This window comes from Excalfactoria chinensis, chromosome 12 (genome assembly GCF_039878825.1).
Source record: "Excalfactoria chinensis isolate bCotChi1 chromosome 12, bCotChi1.hap2, whole genome shotgun sequence".
NCBI lineage: Eukaryota > Metazoa > Chordata > Aves > Galliformes > Phasianidae > Excalfactoria > Excalfactoria chinensis.
Window position 1 is genome coordinate 16625294 of NC_092836.1, and position 19662 is coordinate 16644955.

The window sequence follows — 19662 nt, forward strand, 5'->3', positions numbered from 1 at the left end:
ATGCTTGAGAATGTAATTTGATCCTCCATATTAAGCCTCAGTGATTTGCAGTAGTAATAAAGGCAGCTCTGGAAGAATAGACATCAAATTAGTCTTGCTGAGCTATTAAATAGAAAGAAAATTCTTGTCAAAGTTTGATCTTAAGTTGATTAAAGATGGTGACAAATGGAAGGTGGGTTTGTGGAATAATCTTTGCTTGTATCAGCTATGTTGCAGGCAGATGATGAAGATGAACTTCTGGAGGAGAGAATGAGAAGTCCCTTCGGCTCTTCTTTCAGGACGTTCAATGCAACTGATTATAAACCCATAGGTAAATGAGGACCAGATAGCTCAGTCTGGAGGTTTAAAGGTTTACTGAAAGTTGTGCTTAGTAATATTTACTTCCTTCTCTCCTTTGCACATGTGGCAAAACAAATTCCGCTATAATGTATGCTGATTGAGGCATAGATGTCATATTTAATGCTGAAACAGGTGCAAATATATTACCTTTTCAATGTGTGGCTTTGTTACTTGCTGCTATTCAGAATTTATGGCTTTATTTTTCTTTCCTTTTTGTAAGTAGGACATAATCTGAGATAGTAGGTCACTTGGCCAAGACATCATTGCTCTGATTTCAGGAAGGGCCTTTTTTTTTTTGTTCTTGTTATTTTCCCTTCATCGTTTTCCCATACTGGTCATCCAAAATGCTGTCAGTTTGGCCTACAGCTTGCAAAGCTTCTGCAGCTGTACTGCAGCTATTGTAGCTGCTACTGCTATAAGGGTAGATGTGACTCTTGCTGCTGAAAGGAGATACAACTCAATCCCCTGGTTGCCACCTATCCTGAAAGATTACTTGCTGCTGATAGTGCTTTGGGAAGCCCGTAGATGTATCGAGGGAGAAAGCGCAGTGGAGATCAGGTTAAGAACTTCCTGGACAATTTATTTTTAATGACAGTCTCCAAAATTTTTACAGGTCAAGTTAGTTACCAAGTTAATTTCACTTTTACTTCAGCTGTTGCTTCTTGTCCCAGCGTTTTGTTACCTGCTTTTAGACATATATACATAGATCTTTTCTTCCAGCAAGCACTAAGTAATATGCAATTAACTGAGTTCCCTTTGTGATGTTTTCCAGCTACCATAGATGTAAAGCGGAATATCTTTGACTTGTGCACAGACAGCAAGGATTGCTATCTGGCTGTCATTGAGGTAAAGGAGCTAAGTTTCTGGTTTCCATAGCTGTGGTCTTCTTTTCTTTTTAAAACCTACTGTTAAATTCACATGTTAACTAACTAGTGGTGGTGGCTTGATGGTGGTAAAGGTGCTGTTCACCTCCTGTTGTCTGACAACAGTTTAGCTTAAAAGCCGTCTTGTTTTTCTGCATCTCAATCTTTCAATTGCATTTGTCTGGAAGCGTTGTGCAGCTTGGTGAGAGCTAGCCCAGAGTGTGTTCAGGATCCACCAAAGGTTTTAAGTCTGGATCCAATAAAAGTCTCATTTTTAGTTGTTTAGCTGCTAGTAAATGGGAAGGGAGGATTTTGGTTATGTTTCTGTAAGCGAGACCAGATAGAGCGTTAAACATGAATGCAATAGTTAATTCCTGGGGTTAACTGCTGTGTGGGCATTTCCTCTTCAGAATCAAGGCAGCATAGATTCCATGAACATGGATACAGTTTGCAGACTGTATGAAGTGGGCAGGCAGCGTTTGGCCGAAGATGAAGAGGATGAAGAAGAAGATCAGGTGAGAAATACAGCATTAACCTGCTTGCTCAAGAGTAGCTGTTACCTGTCTACATGTGAGAGGCCACAGGTGTTCGTTTATTACTTATATGCCTCATTTGTATTTGCTTCATGTGGTGCGGATATTATTACTTTCAGTGTAAGCTGGAACTATCATTGCAGGATCTGTGTTCACAGTCGTTTTGTGCACTGTAAACTGTTGTGGTAATTTATAGTTTATTTGCTGGTTTCCACAAACGTTCTAATCCCGATCAGAAACTTTGCTGTTTGTTCTGCTTGTTATTTAAAGTACTTTGACATCCAGTAGAGCCAAAAATGTTTTGAGGTTCTCCTTCAGTTTAAGTGTGCCCAGGTCTTGCAGTGGGATATGACTTGTCACCAGTTTCCAAGGGAGATGTGTGGCTAATGCAGTGGAACTGCACGCTATTTCTGCACAGCAAAATGCCTTCCAAATCTTAAATTAAGCTCCAGGTTTATGCTGGATGTGTTGCTTTTCCTTCTCACATCAACCACTTTGAACTCTGCCAACATGACAAAAGAGCAGAACTGCAGTAAGTGCTCCTTGGGGCGCTGTTGGTAGAATACAAAGCAGTGCAGAATAGTTGGTACGATACAATGGGAATCAAAGACAATCTTGTAGCTCTTTTGGGATCAGGTGTTTTTGGGGGTTTTTTTGAACAGGCGAAGACTTGATGCTTCAGTTCCACAAAGATTTTTAAGTGCATTATTCTTTGGTCCTTGGTTATGTGCATTCTAGGAATCATTTATTTGTATTTCCTATGAGAAAAGCTGGCTTCATGCTTTTCCAGTAAGTACCACTTAAAAAAGAACAGCAGAACATAACGTTTCTGTGTGGGAAAACTGGCTTTCTCATATTCTTTTTGTCTTTGAATCTTGTTGCTACGCCAAAGCTTACTTTCTGGTTCAGGAGACTGGACAGTAGATCCATAGAAGGAGGAATTTTGTTTTCCAATTAGTCGATACTTATAGAATTTCACTGCCATTCTTAAGATGAAGCAGTAGTTCACATACACAACTTGCCCTCTGTAAGTCCTAAGGTTCTTAGGAAATTACAGGTCACTGTTACTGTCCCCAGAGGATTCAGTTTAGCAACTTGTATCCAACTGATTTTAGAGAGAGGAATAGAATTTCCCTTGAAGCAGTGAGCAGGGGGAAACAATTACTGTTCCTGTTGAAGTATTTCTACTTTCTAGTCATCCAGTGCTTCCCTTGTTTAGTCATTAGGTTCTATTTTTCTCTCTGCTTCCACTGTTTTTGTGTGTGCAAAGTGTATTTTAGTGAGCTTGCTTGCACTTCACTTGTGAAATCTCAAGTACTTTGTACAACGCAAAGTTAATTTTTGCTACAATGATTCTACCAGCTGTTGAGACACTGTTGTGTGATATTGCTGTTAAGTGATGACTTAATTGGAGATCTCTACTTGTGATGAGGACGCAGTCTGAGTGCTATTGGATCCGGGCTGTAACATTAAAGTACCAAGCAATGATAAGAGATCTGTTATGCATTAAATGTGTCTGGGGAAGCTTCCTGTTGTACAAATAAAGGTGACCCTAAACGTAATTTAAGCAAGTGATCAGTCGATACTTGTGTAATTGCTTTTTTTTGTTGTCTTTGTTTCTGGAGTATATAAATGTTTCCTGGACAGGATCTGTCTCTTAGGGATGATTGGAATCTAACTTCCTTGGTAAGAGAGGTTTGACTTTGATGTAACATCTGTGCATCCGAATTCCATTAGATCTGTGCCTGTTTAGCAGAGCAAACTGTAAAGTTTGCTCTCTGTTCTGTTGCTGTACGTTCTTGTCTAGTCAGGCTTGTTGAAGCCTTATGACTGACTTAGGCTTACAAAATATAGTAGAGGAGAGCAGCATTGGGCAGGATGTAGAAAATTTCCAGAGTAGATGCAGTATCTTTGGCTCTCTCCTCTGTTAAAGCCAACCAGAGTAACTCCCTTCTGTATGAGAAGAGGTTGTCTGTATATACGTACACAAATGGAGGGCTATATTACTTTTAGTTACTTTTCTGTGATCTCGACTTTGAAATATTGGAAATAAGCTTTCAAACTTGCCGAGACCTGTTACAGATATTCCGAAATACCTTCTGGCTTTTTGGTCTTTTTCATGTAAATGATGTGGGGGGAAATTAATGTGAATCAGTGTTACTGTGGTATCTCTCTGGACAGGAGTTTTTGAGCAGATATTATTCTGCTTGGCCCCTGTATCTTCACTCTTGGTTTTATGCAGATATATTTGTGTGTATGACCTGCATTGGCCCATGAGAACAGTTTTTTACCTGTACGGAAAGCAATAGATATTTGAATAGGAGCATGTTTGCTTGTGTAAGCCCTGCTTGGACACTGGGTGATGCAGAAGAAAGTCACTATAAAAACCTGGGTTTGAGGAAAGTTAACCAGGAGAACTGTGGACAAAAACATCTACCTGACGTTTTGACAAGTGTCAGCAATAGGTCTGAGTTTTCAAAAAGCAAAGACCGAGTCCTTAAAACTAAGCTATGTACTCCTCCTATCTTTAAATCCTTCTCTTATTTAAGAAGCAAAACAATTATATGAATCCCCCTTTCTGAAATTGAACCTTTTAAAACCAACTGATCTGTTGGGTGAATTACCCTCTAAATGGTTAGGCTGATTTGGCCGGCTTGCCTTTGATGCTGTTGTGATGAAGAGTTCTGGTTTCATCAGTGCTGTTATGTCAGCTGGCTGTCACATATTAGATCTTTGGAAAGCTGCCTCTTCCTCGTTCTGACAGGTAATCGAGTGTTGTCAGGCCTTGTTAAGCATAACGAATGCTGCGGGGATGTTGGTGCAGCCGCTGAGGGAAGGTGAAGAGGTGACATACTTAGCAGCAGCCACTTTGTGAGCATTTTTTGTTGTCGGATGTTATAGAAAATACTCGTCCTTCTGCATTGAGTGAAGCAGAGCAGGAGTTTCTGAGGAGATGATGCAGAGAAAAGTGTGTGTACTGATGTGACCTGGAAGTGCTGCGTGGCAGTTGCTGTGCTGTAGGAATGGAGACCAGGAAAGCTAAAATGAATGAATTGGCTGACCACAGAGTGAGATCAAAACCAAGAAACTGAAGTTCGGATGGTGCGATCTGCTGAGTGGGTTACAGGATTTGTAGTCCCTATTTTTACCTGTTTTAGTTTAGATTTTAGTTTTTGTGTGTTTTTTCCCCTTGTGTTAGTTCTTTAAGACCTCTTTTTCTCTGTAGTGTATAATGTGAATGATGTTGCATCTGTGAGACTCAAGTGTTCGCAGTTTTTGTTTTAGAGAGATGTATGTCTTCAACAGCAGATTGCCACACTTAGCTGGCCCTGTCCTATAAAGTGTGTTCTGCTTTTTTTGCCAGAACTGAAGAACTTAATAATCCTGCAGTGTTTCTGGGCTATCTAAATGGTGATGGTAGGTGTGTAATTTGTCTTTTTTACGTTGGTTTGGAAAATTCTGGGTGATGGAGTTGAGGCAAAGAGTACTTGAAAGAATTGATGCTCTAACGCCTTGTTTAGTCAACACAGGGAAATGTTTTTCTCAACTTTCTTTATACGGTCTCAACTTATTTTAGGGTTTTACTCCTATCTACTTGCAACAGCAATTCCATTGTAGTTTTATTGTTGTTGCTTCGATGCAGGTTTGTTCTTGTGGGGTTACCTATTTGTGGGGAGAGAGAGGGGAACTTCAATCCCTTTGGCAGCTTGTGCCAGATCACAACCATGATCTGGTGTTTCTCAGCAATGGCTGAATGATGACTTGCACATTCCTCAAAGCAGTCGGTGACTCTCCAGTTAGATTGTCATCAGATGTATAGGGTCATGTTATGATGAGAATGTTTCTTAGGCAAACCAGTATTGCTCTGGGTCCCCATTGAGCGTGCTGATCCAACAGAGGGTGTTGTCTATGATGAATCAAAGAACAATGGTCACAGATACACAAGTAGTTGTTGTTAGACAGACTTAACCTACTTATATAGACAAAGAGAGTAACTGCTTTTTATTTCTCCACTACATGCTGTATGCTGTGTGCTGTCTCCTGTATTAAATCTGAACGTATCTACTTCTGCATAGAAGGATATGGTAAGATTCCTTGCTTGTTCATATAGTAACCGCTGTTACTAGGCTTCTGTGTTTGTAGCTCTGTGACCTCCTAAATGGCTATGAAGAAGTAGAAATTCTAACACTGAAGTAGCCAAGAAGGTAAAATAGATGCAGTCGTGAAATATGAAGGAGATGGATACTTAGAATTAATTGAATGGGGTGATAATGGGAAGTGAGTTTGGGCTTGCCATGTTTTGGGGAAAGAGAAAGACTCTACAGGTTATTCAGGAGGCTTAGCCCTGCCTCCCCCACCCCTCCCCAGAAGGACTGTTGGCTATACATAAATATACGTAAGCTTTCTTTTTTTGCTGCCCATTGCTCTGGGAATGCAAAGAAGTGGGTGGGCGAGGAAAATGGATGGAAGACTTGTAAGTGATTGGAAACCAGATGTTGTCACTCCTGAGAAGTGTGTCTCAAAGGATGAGACAGTCCTAATGTGCTGCTTGAGACTTTGGAATAACCTCAAGGTGTGACAAGGGGGATCATCTGTAGAGAAAGGTAAATTACTAAAAGATGGAGAGACTGATTTCTATGGAGGGAAAAAACACTCCGCAGTGAACTTGTTGGAGCAACAAATGTTCTTTTTTTATGAAAACATATATTGATACTTTGTAAGAGGCTGTAGGTTACTAGACACTGGTTTGCTTTTCTCTAGGAGTAACTTGGAGGAAGAGGATGAAAGAGAAGAAAAAGTAAGCTAGAAGGTGCAAAAGCTAATAAATGTTTATAACTTAAAGACTGGGAGACACTTTTTTTTAACAAAAAAGGGCTGGAGAAAGACAACTGTTTATTTAAGCATGTATTTATTAGCAGGCAGGCTTACAGAACTATTAAAAACAAAACAGAAGTAAATCAAATATGAGCTGGAAGATTTGAAAAAGTGACAAAAGTTTCAGTTTGACCACTTTGCAGGTGGAGGAAAAGATAGCCTCTCAAATGCTAATAAGAAGAGAGTGGTGTCATTCAGCAGGTTCCAAACAGAGTTGCAATAGGGAATGTATTTGCAGAGGAGAGAAGCTCCTGGAAAGCACCTGCAGAGGAGACTTGTTGATTTGGATGTGGTGACAGCAGGTGAGCTGGGGTAGGAGCAGCCATGAGCCCGTGGCAGCAGGGCAGTCTGTACAACGGTAGCAAAGAAGGCTGGGCAGGGGTCTGTTAATGTAAATTCTTGTTCTGGATTGAATCAGCCCCCAGCAGAGGATGAAGGGAACGAGCTGAGAAATCTCAATTTTGTTCATCTGGACTAGAAAACGTTGAATTTAAGTGATGTAAGAAACAGTATTAAAAGTCTCAGGGCAGCTTATAAAGTAAGCTGATATGTTTGTGTTTCTGTTACAGCTCTTTTCACTCAATGTGAAATAAGCAAAGTTGGAAAACTGCGCAAAAAACCTTCTGGATACTTAGACTAGAGGTGTAGGAAGTTCTGTTTCTCATTTATTTGAAGCTTTGTTTCAGTGTCATTAAGTTAGCAGATGCTGACTTCAGTTCAGGGGCAGATAAGGAAGTACACCATGGGGGATTCAGTGGTACTCAGTGGATGCATGCTTAACAAGTCATATGTGAAGTGCTGTAGGCAGACCAGGACCTGAAGTTTTCATTGTGACCGAGCTGTGCATATCGTCTCAGGGAGGAGGAAGTTCTGATCAACCATAGTTCTGCAGACAGGGACATCTGAGATGAGTTTCTGTGTGTTGCAGTCCATGTGTGGTGCTGTCCGGTCCGAGTAAGAATAGTTTCTCCAAATTCACCATTAACTCTGAGAATTGATACACATCTGGATTGATACAGAAGGGGAATTGCATATGACTTAAAATAAGCTCTCAGGAGGCGTTATTTTCTTAGTGTTCTCTGCCTCTTTAAATGCTTTTCTGATCTTTGTCATCATCCTCTGGCAAAGTTTCTTCCTTGGAAGCTGCAGGAAGGAGAATGTTCAGCTTCTAGAGAACTTGGAAGCTTTTCTCTTGGGGGTTGTTTGCCTGAGAAGGTTTGTTAATCCACCTCTAGTCATGCTACAACCTGCGGTCCTTGTATATGAAATATAATTTGGGATCAGGTTCTCTCTGCTCCTTTTGCTGGCCAGAGACTTGCAGCATTAGTTTGAAATGTCTGGTTTTATTGATCCGCAGTGCTGTGAGCCATACTTCCAGAAGGCACAGAGTATGTGCACTGACAGAATGTTCAGCTGCAGTGCAGAAATATGTTAAGAGTTCTGTGGTTTCACGCCTGATGGTGGGGGAGGGGGGGAGCCTCCCTGGCCCCTTTTCAACTTCCTGCCCCCTTTTTTGGGGGGGAATGAAAATGAAAACAACCCAATTAAGATAGGGAGAGATACCAAATTTACTACAGAAAGTAGATGAATGTAAGATAATGATATAAAATAGGAGTTACAGGTAATAGGTCGAACACGTGGGAGAGAGAGAGAGAAGGATTTTCCGACTGTGCTGCTAAATGCGCTGACTGGAAGCGAAGAGGACAGTTCACCCCCATCACCCAGAATCGGGAGTGGTGAAGGCTCCTGGGAGCTGTAGTCTGTCCCTTGTCAGTGTACCTTCCTCCTGAAGAGCCAGAACTCACGGGAGACTGCTAGAAATGCAGGACCAGGAAGTACAGCTCCACAGTGCTCTGTGCTCCAGCACCCAACAGCTTGCTGCATGATGCCATCATATGGAATGCTGATAAGACCAGGCCACTAGTTAACGTGCATTCTGCATCAGTGTTTAAAGAAGTGAAAGATGGAGGTTTTCCTGAGCCTTCTGATGAGAGATGAACGCCAGTGAGTATGTTAAGCATCAATAACTTGTACTACCCAAAAAGTCAAATTAGTGAGTTTATGTATGTGCAAAATGAATGGGAGAAAGAGAACAGTAGGAGGGTCTGTGAAGTGCAACTGAAATTGCATGCAGACCTGGACAGCATCTGAGTAAATACACAGAGCTCGAACCAAACCAAAAGTTATTTGCTGAGCTGTGAGCTGGGTATGAATACTGACAACAAGCATTTCTTGCTACAGAACTGCTGCTCCCATTTATGCTGTTCCTTTAGAGCATGTTTTGTAGGTGTAAACAATAAATCAGTTGAACCCAACCTACTGGGTTCTGAACATTGACATAAACTGGATAGTAGAATTAAGTTACCAGTAGTTTGCTTTGAGGTATCCTAGATATCCTTTGCTATTTAACTGACCTGTCTGATTCTGTAAGAGGCCTAGCTTTACTTGCACATCTCTGTAAGTCTGCCTTATCGTGGGTAAGTTCAAGAGCGGATGTGAATCACTGCTACTATCTTAAATCATCTTTGAAGGAGTTGGAGAGGCAGTGTGGCACAGCCTGGCACTGTGCTGTTCTGAGCTCAGCAGCTTATACAAAGAACCCAAACAGAGGCTCTAGATGTCTTCAGGCATCTAGAGGAGTTGGTGATGGCTGAAGCAGTTCCTTGATTTGGTGGTGGTGGTTTCTGGGTTTTTGTCTGTTTTAGTAGTGAGGTGTATGTTCTGTGTGCCATGGAGTACAGGTGCTTGCTTTGCACAGGTGTGTGTGCTGGTTCTTCTGCCTAGCAGCACCTGTGCCTTTGCCCAAGGCTCTTGGGAGCTACTGATTGGGTAGGAGCATGCTGTGTAGATTCCTCCATCACAAATTCAGATGTGGTTTGGAATGACTGTCCTATCTTCCTTGTGACATTGCACAAGGCTTCTTCACTGTTCTTTGCCAGTAGACACATATGAGTCATCAGTGAAGGCAGACCATATTTATCTGTGTGTGGATCCTGTATGTGAGACAGTTGTGATATCTGATGAGGCTGCTGCCTCAATATCCATCAGTAGACTGAGTGTCCTTTATAGGTGGTAGTGTTGGGTGTGAGGAGGTACAAGGTGAAGTCTTCCTCAGCTGTACATCCCACAGCTCGGGTTTGGGTGCAGAAGGTCAGTGTGCTTTGCTGAGAGATGTCTCACCACATACAAACCTTGTGTTCCAGCTTGGAGTATCACTGTGCATCTGCAGGTTTGTGCTTGGAGATTGCTGGGAAACTAATGCAGGATTAATCTTCCTGTTACTTAGCAGAGGCACCAACGGCTTCCTGGCTCCTGTTTGTGTCCATTAAAACACAGCTAAGTGCAGGTTCACTCCTCTTATAGGGTGATCTGTGGCATTCAGCTCAGAAATAACCCGCAGTGAGCACATTATGCAGCACTCCTTCTGTCACATGCAGATGTGACTTCCTGTAGTGTGGCTTTCACGTTATTTTCTGGTTCTGCTTTACCATTACGACCTGATTTTATTGTTCTTAGGTGATTTTCGAATGAGTGTGGGTGGATTCTGATTAACTTATTATTACTTCAGATTAACTCATTTAAACTGGATAGAAGGCAGCACTGATTTCAGTTGTCAAGCATTCTGTTCCTACTTGTATTTTCATAAGGGATTTTTCCTCTTTGCTTGGTATGGTCCTTCAAAGTTAATTTGTACCTAAATATTTCCTGCCTTGGTAATTCTCTAGTCAAAAGAAACCTTTAGTTTCATAGAAATGTTACTTCATTCTGCAGTTAAATTCTGGTATTACCATGTATGTCTTGCCTTAAGCTTGAATGACAATGTTGATGTAACTCTTGTTCAGAATCCTTTAGGCTTCAACTACGCAAACTTTAAATCTCATAGGCCATACCGTTTAATGTCTACATTTTTCAGGCCTTAATATTTCTTTAATATCTTGATGTCTACAGTTTTGTGTCTGTCTCTGGATACTGAAAACTTGGTTTTGTTTTTTCCGAACTCTGAAAATGAATTGGTTTCTTCCTTTGCAGATTCAGGGTTTAGAGGCTGGAAAAGGGAAACAAACTCGCTTGTCTTTTCAGTTTTTAATCAGTGTTTAAATTCTCAGTGGAGTAACCAAGTTTTAGACATTGGCCTCTGCACTGACACTGCACAGAACAAAACCAGTAGTTAAAGTTTGTATGTTTAGTTCCATGCATTTCACTAGGAAGGAGGAAAAATAAGCTTAATACAGCACTGTAGTTTAAAACAGTGACCTGCGAGGTGTTCCCACTCCCAGCATGCCTACAATTCCAAAAGCAATGTGCTTTGGAGAATTCACCGACTCACAGTAAAGTTTCCAGTTGCCAGAAATAAGCATAGGCCTTCACAGAGGCTGCCATCGTCACACTTACAGTGTAAACTCCTTCAGAAAGAAAAGCGCGAGGAGCAAACTGCTATTTCTGTTCTGTAATCTCAGTTTTAAACAACGGGCACTTCAGGTCAGTGGAGGAGACTTGGCTGCCTTTTGCGAGGGGAGAGACAATAGAACATGGCCAGACTTCTTGGCGTTCCTCGTTCCTTTTGCCTGTGACAGATGTTGGATTGGTGTGGTAGTTGTGTTGTTTTTTTTCCCTCTGTAGCACTGACTGAAGAAAAAGTGGGTTGAGTGAGTGGTGGGTGTGAAAGTCAGGCCTTTTTCTTTTTTGCTTTTTGGATCTGAAAATGCAGTAGTTAAAGCAGCAGTTAGTGAGCATGAAGAGCACACTAACTCTTGCAGTAGATTGTTAATTATCTATCTTAACTGCTTCGTGGTTTTCACAATGTGCTCTCTCCCAAAGCAAAGGAGCATTTAAGACGTGAGAGCTGCCTTTCTGCCCCATGAGAGCATTCTGTTAGAGGAGAATACTTTGGGGAGATGTGTACATTTATTGAACCCTTTCCTTGAGTCCTGAAGGGCTTCCTGGAGCTCAACCTGTGCTGGCACCTCTTATTTGTCTGGAAGAATGATAGGACTGTAATGGCTTCTTCCCACTCAGCTTTATCTGCTAGTTATGAATTTCTGGGTTTGGCCTGTACAGTCAGAAATTTGGTTGCTTTATTGAATGCAAATCCTTATGATTTAGTAGTAGGAAAAAGAAAGCTCTCGATCTGCAGATAAATGCCAAAGATGGACATTTTGAACTGCTTGGGGCAAGTCTAGCATCTTCAGCTGAGTGATTCAGGGATTGGTATAGGCTGATGGTATCTCTTGTTATGTTTTGCATCTCATCTAAATCAGGATGAGAGACTGAACATGCATGCTGCGTGCTGCTTGGTGCAAAGAAGTTTTCATCCAGTTGCAATGAAAGCACTTTGCACAAGGCTAGCAACAAAGCCATGGATTACTGGGTTTTACTGTTTGTCCTTCTCAAGGCTGCATTATGGTGACACGTTGATGGCAGTATTGGAGAGGAGCTTGACCCAGTGGTATCCATGTTGCAGTAGCCTTTTGCAGGCCAGACTCTGCAAGCCTGCTAATGATCCAGCATGTGCAGCGTTCTGTACTTGTAAAGAGAGAGTGTATGTAATAATAGGTGACCTCTGGATGTGGGGAGAAGGTAGAATCTGTAGGTGTCCTTTCTTCAATTCTTCTTACTCCATCTTGCGTTTGTTTTAATGTCCACAATGGACTGCTTTTATCTTTGTAGGAGGAAGAAGAGCAAGAGGAAGAAGATGATGATGAAGATGATGATGATACAGATGACCTTGATGAACTGGATACAGACCAGCTGCTGGAGGCTGAGTTGGAGGAGGATGAGAACAATGAGAATGCTGGTGAGGACGGAGAAAATGACTTTTCGCCCTCCGACGATGAGGAACTTGCCAACCTCCTGGAAGAGGGTGATGAGGGTGAAGATGAAGACTCTGATGCTGACGAGGAAGTTGAGCTGATCCTTGGAGATAGTAAGTACTTTTGCCAGCTTGGTAACCACGTGTGACCTTGTCCTTAGTTTAATGCCATGATAAACATGCAGATCTAACTGGATTGACCTAGCTGACTTTCTCCCTCACTGGTATGTAAGGCACTATTCTTTCACTTCTGCAGTTGCTCAGAGTGTGAAGTCAACATGTCATTTCTGACTTTGCGTCCTTTTTTCTGCTACTAACATAACTGTGAGATAAAATGGAAATTGTTCTTTTTCTGGCATAGATACAGAGACTTGAAAACTTAACAGAGACTGAGAGTGTAAGAAAGAAAGGTCTAAACTCTTTATCTAGCAGTTTAGTTTGGAAAAAGGCTTGCAAGAAAAAGGTGAGATGTAGCGTCAGGCTGGGATTTGTGCTGTCAGATTCTGTTCTTCTTTTTGTCTCCCCAAATTAAATCTTTTTTAAGTTCCAAGCTGTGAAATAGGGATAAGATGGTTCCCTTAACTTAAGAGGCTGATAGGGATAAGTAACTGATTTGAGGTGATAAGGGGTTCACATGGTAGGTATAGTACACAGGATCACATTGGACACCTGCATTGCTTAGATTCATTAATAGAGGATTGCACTTCATTTTGGGGTTGCGTGTCACTTCTGCCTGTCCCATTAGCTGGTGTGCCAATTTCTTTTCTCATGCCTTAGAAAGAGATTGCTTCTTTCTCAGCAACAATCCATGGAGAAACTCTTTAAGTATAAATTTGTCTTGCTTCTCCTTTGTTATTGCTTTGGGCTGGGTAGGGCTGTTTATTGTGCCCATAGCAGTCTGTGCCCTTTGCCCATCTTTTAGAAGCTCATTCCTGGGCCAGGGAGGTGTCTTTTTTGAAGTGGACATGGGATATATGTATGATAGATGAGAATTCCGCATTCTTCTTCCATGCCCAGGACAGGAATCAACTTGGAATGTGCTGAATTCAAGTATCTGTAATGATGCCTTGCAGCAGCATGGCTGACTTTGTTTCATCAGTTTCTTCTGTAATCTCAAATGGCCATTTCCAAACAGGCCTAATTAGCTTCCAAGCAGTTAACTGCAATCAGGTTTACTTTAGTTTTGAACTCCACATCTGTAAGGTTATGTAGCGGACTGGAGCATAAGGAGCTAGGAAGTCCCTCTTCTAACACCAGGGGAAAGCTTTGGTAAGAACAACTTTTTCATCTGCTTTTCTTCTCCAGAGTATCTGGATTGTTCTCTCTCTTGCACTTCTTTCCCTCTTACTGTGTGTGGCTACTGGTGTTTACCAGCTCTCCCTGTGATGCTGTAACTGTTCTGGAAGCACAGAACACCCCTCAGTTCACAGTCAGCATGATGGAAGGTGAGACTAGAACTGGTCACAGGGGGAAGCACCTGGCACTATGAGGGAGAGCACTGCTGTGCTGCAGCAGATGTGGTTTCTTGCCCCACTTGTTAGCATTACAGGCTCCTGGGCAGTCTGTACCTTCCCTGGAGCTCCCTTAAGCAGTTGCAATTGCTCCTTCTCTCTCTGTCCTTCCTGGGGAAATACCGCACTCTTGAGTGAGTTTGGCTCCAGCATTGGGCACATCAGAGACCTGGGGAATTGAGGCCAGAAAGATCAGCTGATTTCCAAGTAATTTATAATCAGAAGGGCAAGCTTCTTGTAAAGTCCTCTGGTAGGTCTGGGGAAGAAGCATGCAGGACACTCCAGCAGTCAGCTGTTGGTACAGGTTGCCAGTATGGTGTAGGATAACTGTATCTTCAACTTGGGTGTTCTGTTTTTCTCCTCCTTCTTAGAAGCTTCTCTCAGAGAATAGGGTTGGGGGGAAAAAAGGGTTTGTGCCCTCTGGTGCTTGCCTGTGATTTTGTTTTCTCCTTAAGGATATCATCTGGGAAGGCTGAATGTTGCAGAAGGCCTTGCTTACCTTAACAGGCATTTTAGCAATCCAGTGTAGCGATGGCTAAAAGGAAGTCTTGGTGTCTTTTTTTTTTTCCTAACTATTTTTAACACCTAGTTAACTGCAGCATCCAATGAATTCACATAAGAGAAAGAGCCATCGTCATCTCCAAGGTAAGGCAGGAGGTTTCCTTGCTGCCAGAGCTGCTACTTCTTCCCTCTTGTACAACTGAGGGAGGGGAGATTTTCTATTAAAAATTAAGTGTGTGTGTGTGACTGCTTTTGGCAAATCCTCATCCTGTACCACAGGAAGGAAAACCAGCAAAGGCACAGTGTTCAGAAATAGGTTATGGGTCTCTATAAATGAACATCGTGTAGTTAAGTGAATTTATAGTAACCTTTGGGCTGCTAGAGGGAGGTGCTGGTTTTGAGTGCATAGATTGCTTCCTCTCCCATGGGGAGGTCTCCCACTGGTCTGTGCTGCCGGGACCATCAGGCCAATAAGAACCTAACACTGAAGGAGTCTGGGTCCAGCTTGCTGCGTAATGAATTAGCCCCATGAACATTATACAGAGGCTGTATTTCACCACACTGGGTCGATGGAACTGTCAGTCTTGCTTTGAAATGACAGCTGTGAGAAGTGACTGTCCAGCCCCAAGCACAAAGAGCTGTGGGGTGGATGCAGCACGATGGCTTTTAAATGGGCACACTAAGTTGTGCAGGTAACTTCCTCCCGGCATACATCTGTCTTGTCATGAGAAAATACTGCCAGCCAATACAAACTGCACTTGGTAGAGCTGCTGCTGTCCTCTTCTCCCTCTGCCTTAACAGGGAGCAAAAAGCTCTGGTGCTGATTTGCTGATTGCTTTCGATTGATTTTTAAATGCATTAATGGTGCTCCCTTCCTCGTTGCTGAGGTGCTGCCGGTCCCAAGCAGCTGGTGGCCATCTCTTATGAGTTATTGCCTTGCTTAGCCGCCCTGCTGGCTGTCCACTCACTGATCATAACCTACGTGTCTCCTTTTCAGCCGACAGCTCCGATAACTCCGACTTGGAAGATGACATCATCTTGACTCTGAACGAGTGAGGAGCGTTGGGGGGGTGTTGCCAGGAGGAGACACTTCCCAGCCGAAGACCAGAGACCAAATTGGAAATGGATTCTGAGCACCCCAACCCTTTTCCTCCTGGGAAAGCCTGAGGAACTTCAGCTCATCCACTGCGTTGGTTTGAGTCAGTTTGAGGCTCGGAGCAAAGTCTGAAGCCCTACAATAAAGAGACCTGGGGTTAGGCCTCTTTTCTCTCTGCCTTTTATTTTTTATTTTTTATTTTAGGCTGAGACGACTCTCCTCTTCAAGGAAACTTCTGAAGATATTTCACAGTCTATTTTCTTTGTATAAAGTTCTTTCCTAAAGAACAGAAATAGTTTTATATAAAACAGAAGAAAAAAAAAAACACAAAAAAAAGCAACCAAAAAAAAAAAGGCAGGTGTTGTAGTGAAGAGGGAACGAACTGCTGGACTTTGTATTGCTGTAGAACCTTATTCCTGTGGGGTAGCTTTGGGGGGAAACGAATTGTTTAAAATTTAAAGAGAGGCATTTTTATGCAACCGCTAAATGGAATAATGAGAGGATTTGTTGTTTCTAAAGCTGTTGAGGAATGAGAATATTTTTATTTGAAATATGATTTTATTTTTGAAGAACACAGCAGGTGTTGCTGCCTGCGAGGTCTCTGTGTTTCAGATGAAGCGGGCCTCCAGGGAAGAGCTCTGGGGGTGTTTGGTAACTGAATGGACAGGCTGTATAAAGCAGAGATGCTCGCTGTGATACCAGCTCTCTGGGAGGCTGATGGAAAGCCTGGCTTGCCCTGATTGGAGCCCGGTGTTTGTTTGTGAGGATGTGGGAATCTGGGATTAAAGTTTGAGCCTTCTTTCTCCCATTCTGCCCTTTGTGGTTACAGTTTTTTAAGCTTTTTTTTTTTTTTTTTGCCATCTGTGTGGAAACTGCAAATTGAAGAATTGAAGGCCTTTTTTTTTTTTCTTTAATGTAAAGTGTATTTATTAAAAAATCAAATACAAGTCCTGTCTCTGTTTATGGCCGTGAGCTGTTGCCATGCATTCCTCTGCCGCCCATACAGGAGCAGCGCTCTGCCTATCAGCAGGACGTGGCCCTGTGCAGGAGAGCAGCTGGGTGTAGCTGCTGGCCCAGCTGCAAGAAAGGGCAGAGCAAACAAGAGGTGAGATTTCAGAGGGCACAGGCTCCACGCACTGCTCTGGTCTGCAAGGACTCCCAGACCTGCAGGACCTCTTGCCTATGGGTTCAAGTCTGCCATGTCAGCTTGCCTACCAGCCTTGGATTTTCTGCAGGGGTTTCGAGCAGCGCAGCTTTTTTGCTGCTTGGTGTGTGAATGTGGAGTGCTGCTGGTGTCCTCTGAAGGTGCACCAGAATATCTGCACCAGAATATCCAGTCTGCAGCTGAGCTGCAGGAAGGGCAGGGAGCTCACAGTGCCTTGCTGCTGTCTGTCAGAAGGCAGCAGCTGCTCTGAGACTCCTGGTCCACACGTGGTTTGGCATCATGTGGGTTGCCTTCTGGCTGTACTGGTGGAAGGCAAATGAGGTGCTCCTGCTCATACATGACAATGGACCCTGTCCTTTGTACAGGGGAGAAAAAACACCAGTTGTGTGCTGCACGATTTAACACTCATCTAAACACTCATCTACGGCTTAGTGCGGTGAGTTGAAACTGAAAGGTAAGTGTGCTTTTCACTTGCTTGGACAAGGCCACTTCAATGCATTCTTTATGCTCTGCTGTTCAGAGAATATCCACTCAACTTCTTCCCCTCTCTCTCTTTTGGCCACCTTCAGAATAGGGTGTGAGGCAGAGCAGGGAGCTGGAGGCTTCTCACCCCTTGATGCTGCATTGAGTCTCCACAACAAGCAGTGCTCGTTTCAACGAAGGCTGAAGGATTCACTGTTTGAAGAGGAGCCTCCTCTTTAACCCACAGGAAGGATAGCTCTTCTTACTAACAGCATTGCATCTGCTTAACGCGCTTACCCAGGAATGCTTGTTAATAATTGAAAAGAGAGAGTTCTTCTGCAGCTTTTAATGGATAAGTGAAACCTACAGCACCTACAAAGATGGACAAGTTGCAATTACTACAGCGTTTAAGACCCGCCATTGGAGCAGTGTTCTGATTAGATAGGGAGCTGGACACTGGGTCTGCCATCCAGCAGCTGTGGAAGTCAGCCCCTGCCTTATCGAAACGCATCTCATACAGCTTCACTTGAAACATGTGCTGCTCAGGAGGAGAGGAAAAGAAACACAAAGCTCTGCTGCTGCTGAGAGGTGTTGTGCCAGCTGTGCGTATCCTTCTGGCATCACAGCACAGCTGTAACCATCTGCATCTGCTGCTACCTTGGAGCAATTTGGCAGCTATTTTTATGACACAGAAATGAAATGGCATAACAGGAAAATTTGCCTTGAACTGGGGCTACTGTAAGTACAAATGCAATCTTTCCCTTCCACAATCCTTCCCTGCCCCATCTAATGATAGTGAGCAGATCCAAAGGGAGCAGGTTTGGGGCCTAATGACTGTAGCTGGAGTGGCAGAGCCCGGCTCACTGCCCTCACATCAGGCCTGAGGCCTGTGCTGGGCTATGCTTGGCCTTCTGTGTGTGTGTCCTGCTCCTGTAAGGTGAGGTTGAGCCTCAGCCTGTGCTGTCACACACACTGACCCAGCCCAAGGGCATGTCTCAGCCTCCCTCTGCTGCAGCACGGCAGGTGGAGGCTGGGGCAAGAAGCTAAGGCTTGGCTGTGGTACTTCAGGTAACTAAAGAAAGACAGCAAAGCACTGATGTACGAAGCAGTGGTGTGAGCCGGGGTTTTCTCTGGACAGGTGTTAAAAAAAGAAGATGCCATTCAGTCTGAATGCTGATGCTCTTGGACCACCCTGCCTCCTCCCAGCTGGCCTGCAGACCCAGCCTAGTGCCCTTTTGCCTTGCCTTACTGCAACAAGTGTACAGCACGTGGCCCAGCCCCACCGGTCATGCAATGGCTGTGGCTCTACAGGCTGGGAAGTCAGGTCTCATAGGGGGTGAAAGGGAACGTCTGGAGCTCTGATAGAGCAGGTTCCCTACAGCATGTTGCACAGGGAAGTATCCAGGTGGCTTCTGAATATCTCCAGAGGAAGAGACTCTTTGGGCAGCCTCTTCCAGGGCCCTGTAACCCCCCAAAACCCTTTCCTCATGTTTGTATGGAACTTCCTGTGTTCCAGTTTGTGCCCATTGCTCCTTGTCCCATCATTGTGTGCTACTGGAAAGAGTCTGGCCCCATTTACAAGGTAAGCATTGATGGCATCTCAGGCCGACCAGCCCCTGGGGCTCTGTTCCTCACAAGGGGGATGCTCCAGGCCCTTAGCCATCGTTGTCACCCCCTGCTGCACTCTCTCCAGCAGCTCCCTGCCTTTTGCACAGCAGACAGGAGGATCCCTTTAGGATGCAGCCCCAGGTTCCTTTGTTCTTCTTGCCCACCTGTGCACACTGCTGGCTCATGGCCAGCCTGCTGCCCACCAGGACCCCCAGCTCCTTCTCTGCACAGCTCCCCTACAGCAGCTCAGCCCCTCCCCAGGTGTAGGACCCTGCACTTGCCCTTGTTGAACCTCATAAGGTTCCCCTCTGCCCAGCTTATAAAACAGCCCCAACCTTATGCAATTATTTTCTTGTCTCAAAAGGAAAGTGGAAGGTCGGGTATCTGCAGTGGTTCCTTGGCTCTGTTATCTGAGACTTGCAGCTTTTGCCATGCCAGAAGCCATCAGACCCTTGTCGGGGCCCCATCACACGCTCTGCTGTGACAGTGGGGACATGGCCACCCCGTAGGCTGCTCCATGACAAAAACCTGTCACACTGACTGGCCCCTTGTTTAATAGCTCTTGGTTTCAGGTAACACTTGGAGGTTACACTTACTGACATTACAACAGCAGTGGGCTCTGGGTCACACCGTGAGAAGACACCATCCTTGTAACCATGTAACACAGGAGCAGGTCGGCTGCCCTGAGCCCTCAGTGCTGCTGTGCTGCCAGCCTGCTCGCTGCGTGGGGCCCTTGTGCTGCTTTGGGGCCCTTGGGGCATAGTTATGTTGTCAAGGGTACAGACACTGAAGTGAAATATCCCCTCACGAGTGACCTACCTCATTGCTTTCCACATGGTCACAGTATCAAATGTTACAACAAACCCAAACCAACCCACCAACCGTAACTGTTGACACCAA

The 19662-nt window shown here is 43.9% G+C and overlaps 1 protein-coding gene across 1 annotated transcript in view; it reads left to right on the forward strand.

The window, feature by feature from the left end:
* The window catches only part of DCAF1 (DDB1 and CUL4 associated factor 1), a 42883-nt gene extending 26425 nt beyond the window's left edge, over window positions 1–16458 (forward strand). The window contains exons 20-24 of the mRNA XM_072347741.1: window positions 206–310; window positions 1112–1185; window positions 1613–1717; window positions 12278–12533; window positions 15429–16458. Coding sequence (XP_072203842.1) covers window positions 206–310; window positions 1112–1185; window positions 1613–1717; window positions 12278–12533; window positions 15429–15487 — 599 coding nt within the window. The 3' untranslated portion in view covers window positions 15488–16458. The remainder of the gene's footprint in view (window positions 1–205; window positions 311–1111; window positions 1186–1612; window positions 1718–12277; window positions 12534–15428) is intronic.
* Window positions 16459–19662: the final 3204 nt, after the last annotated feature.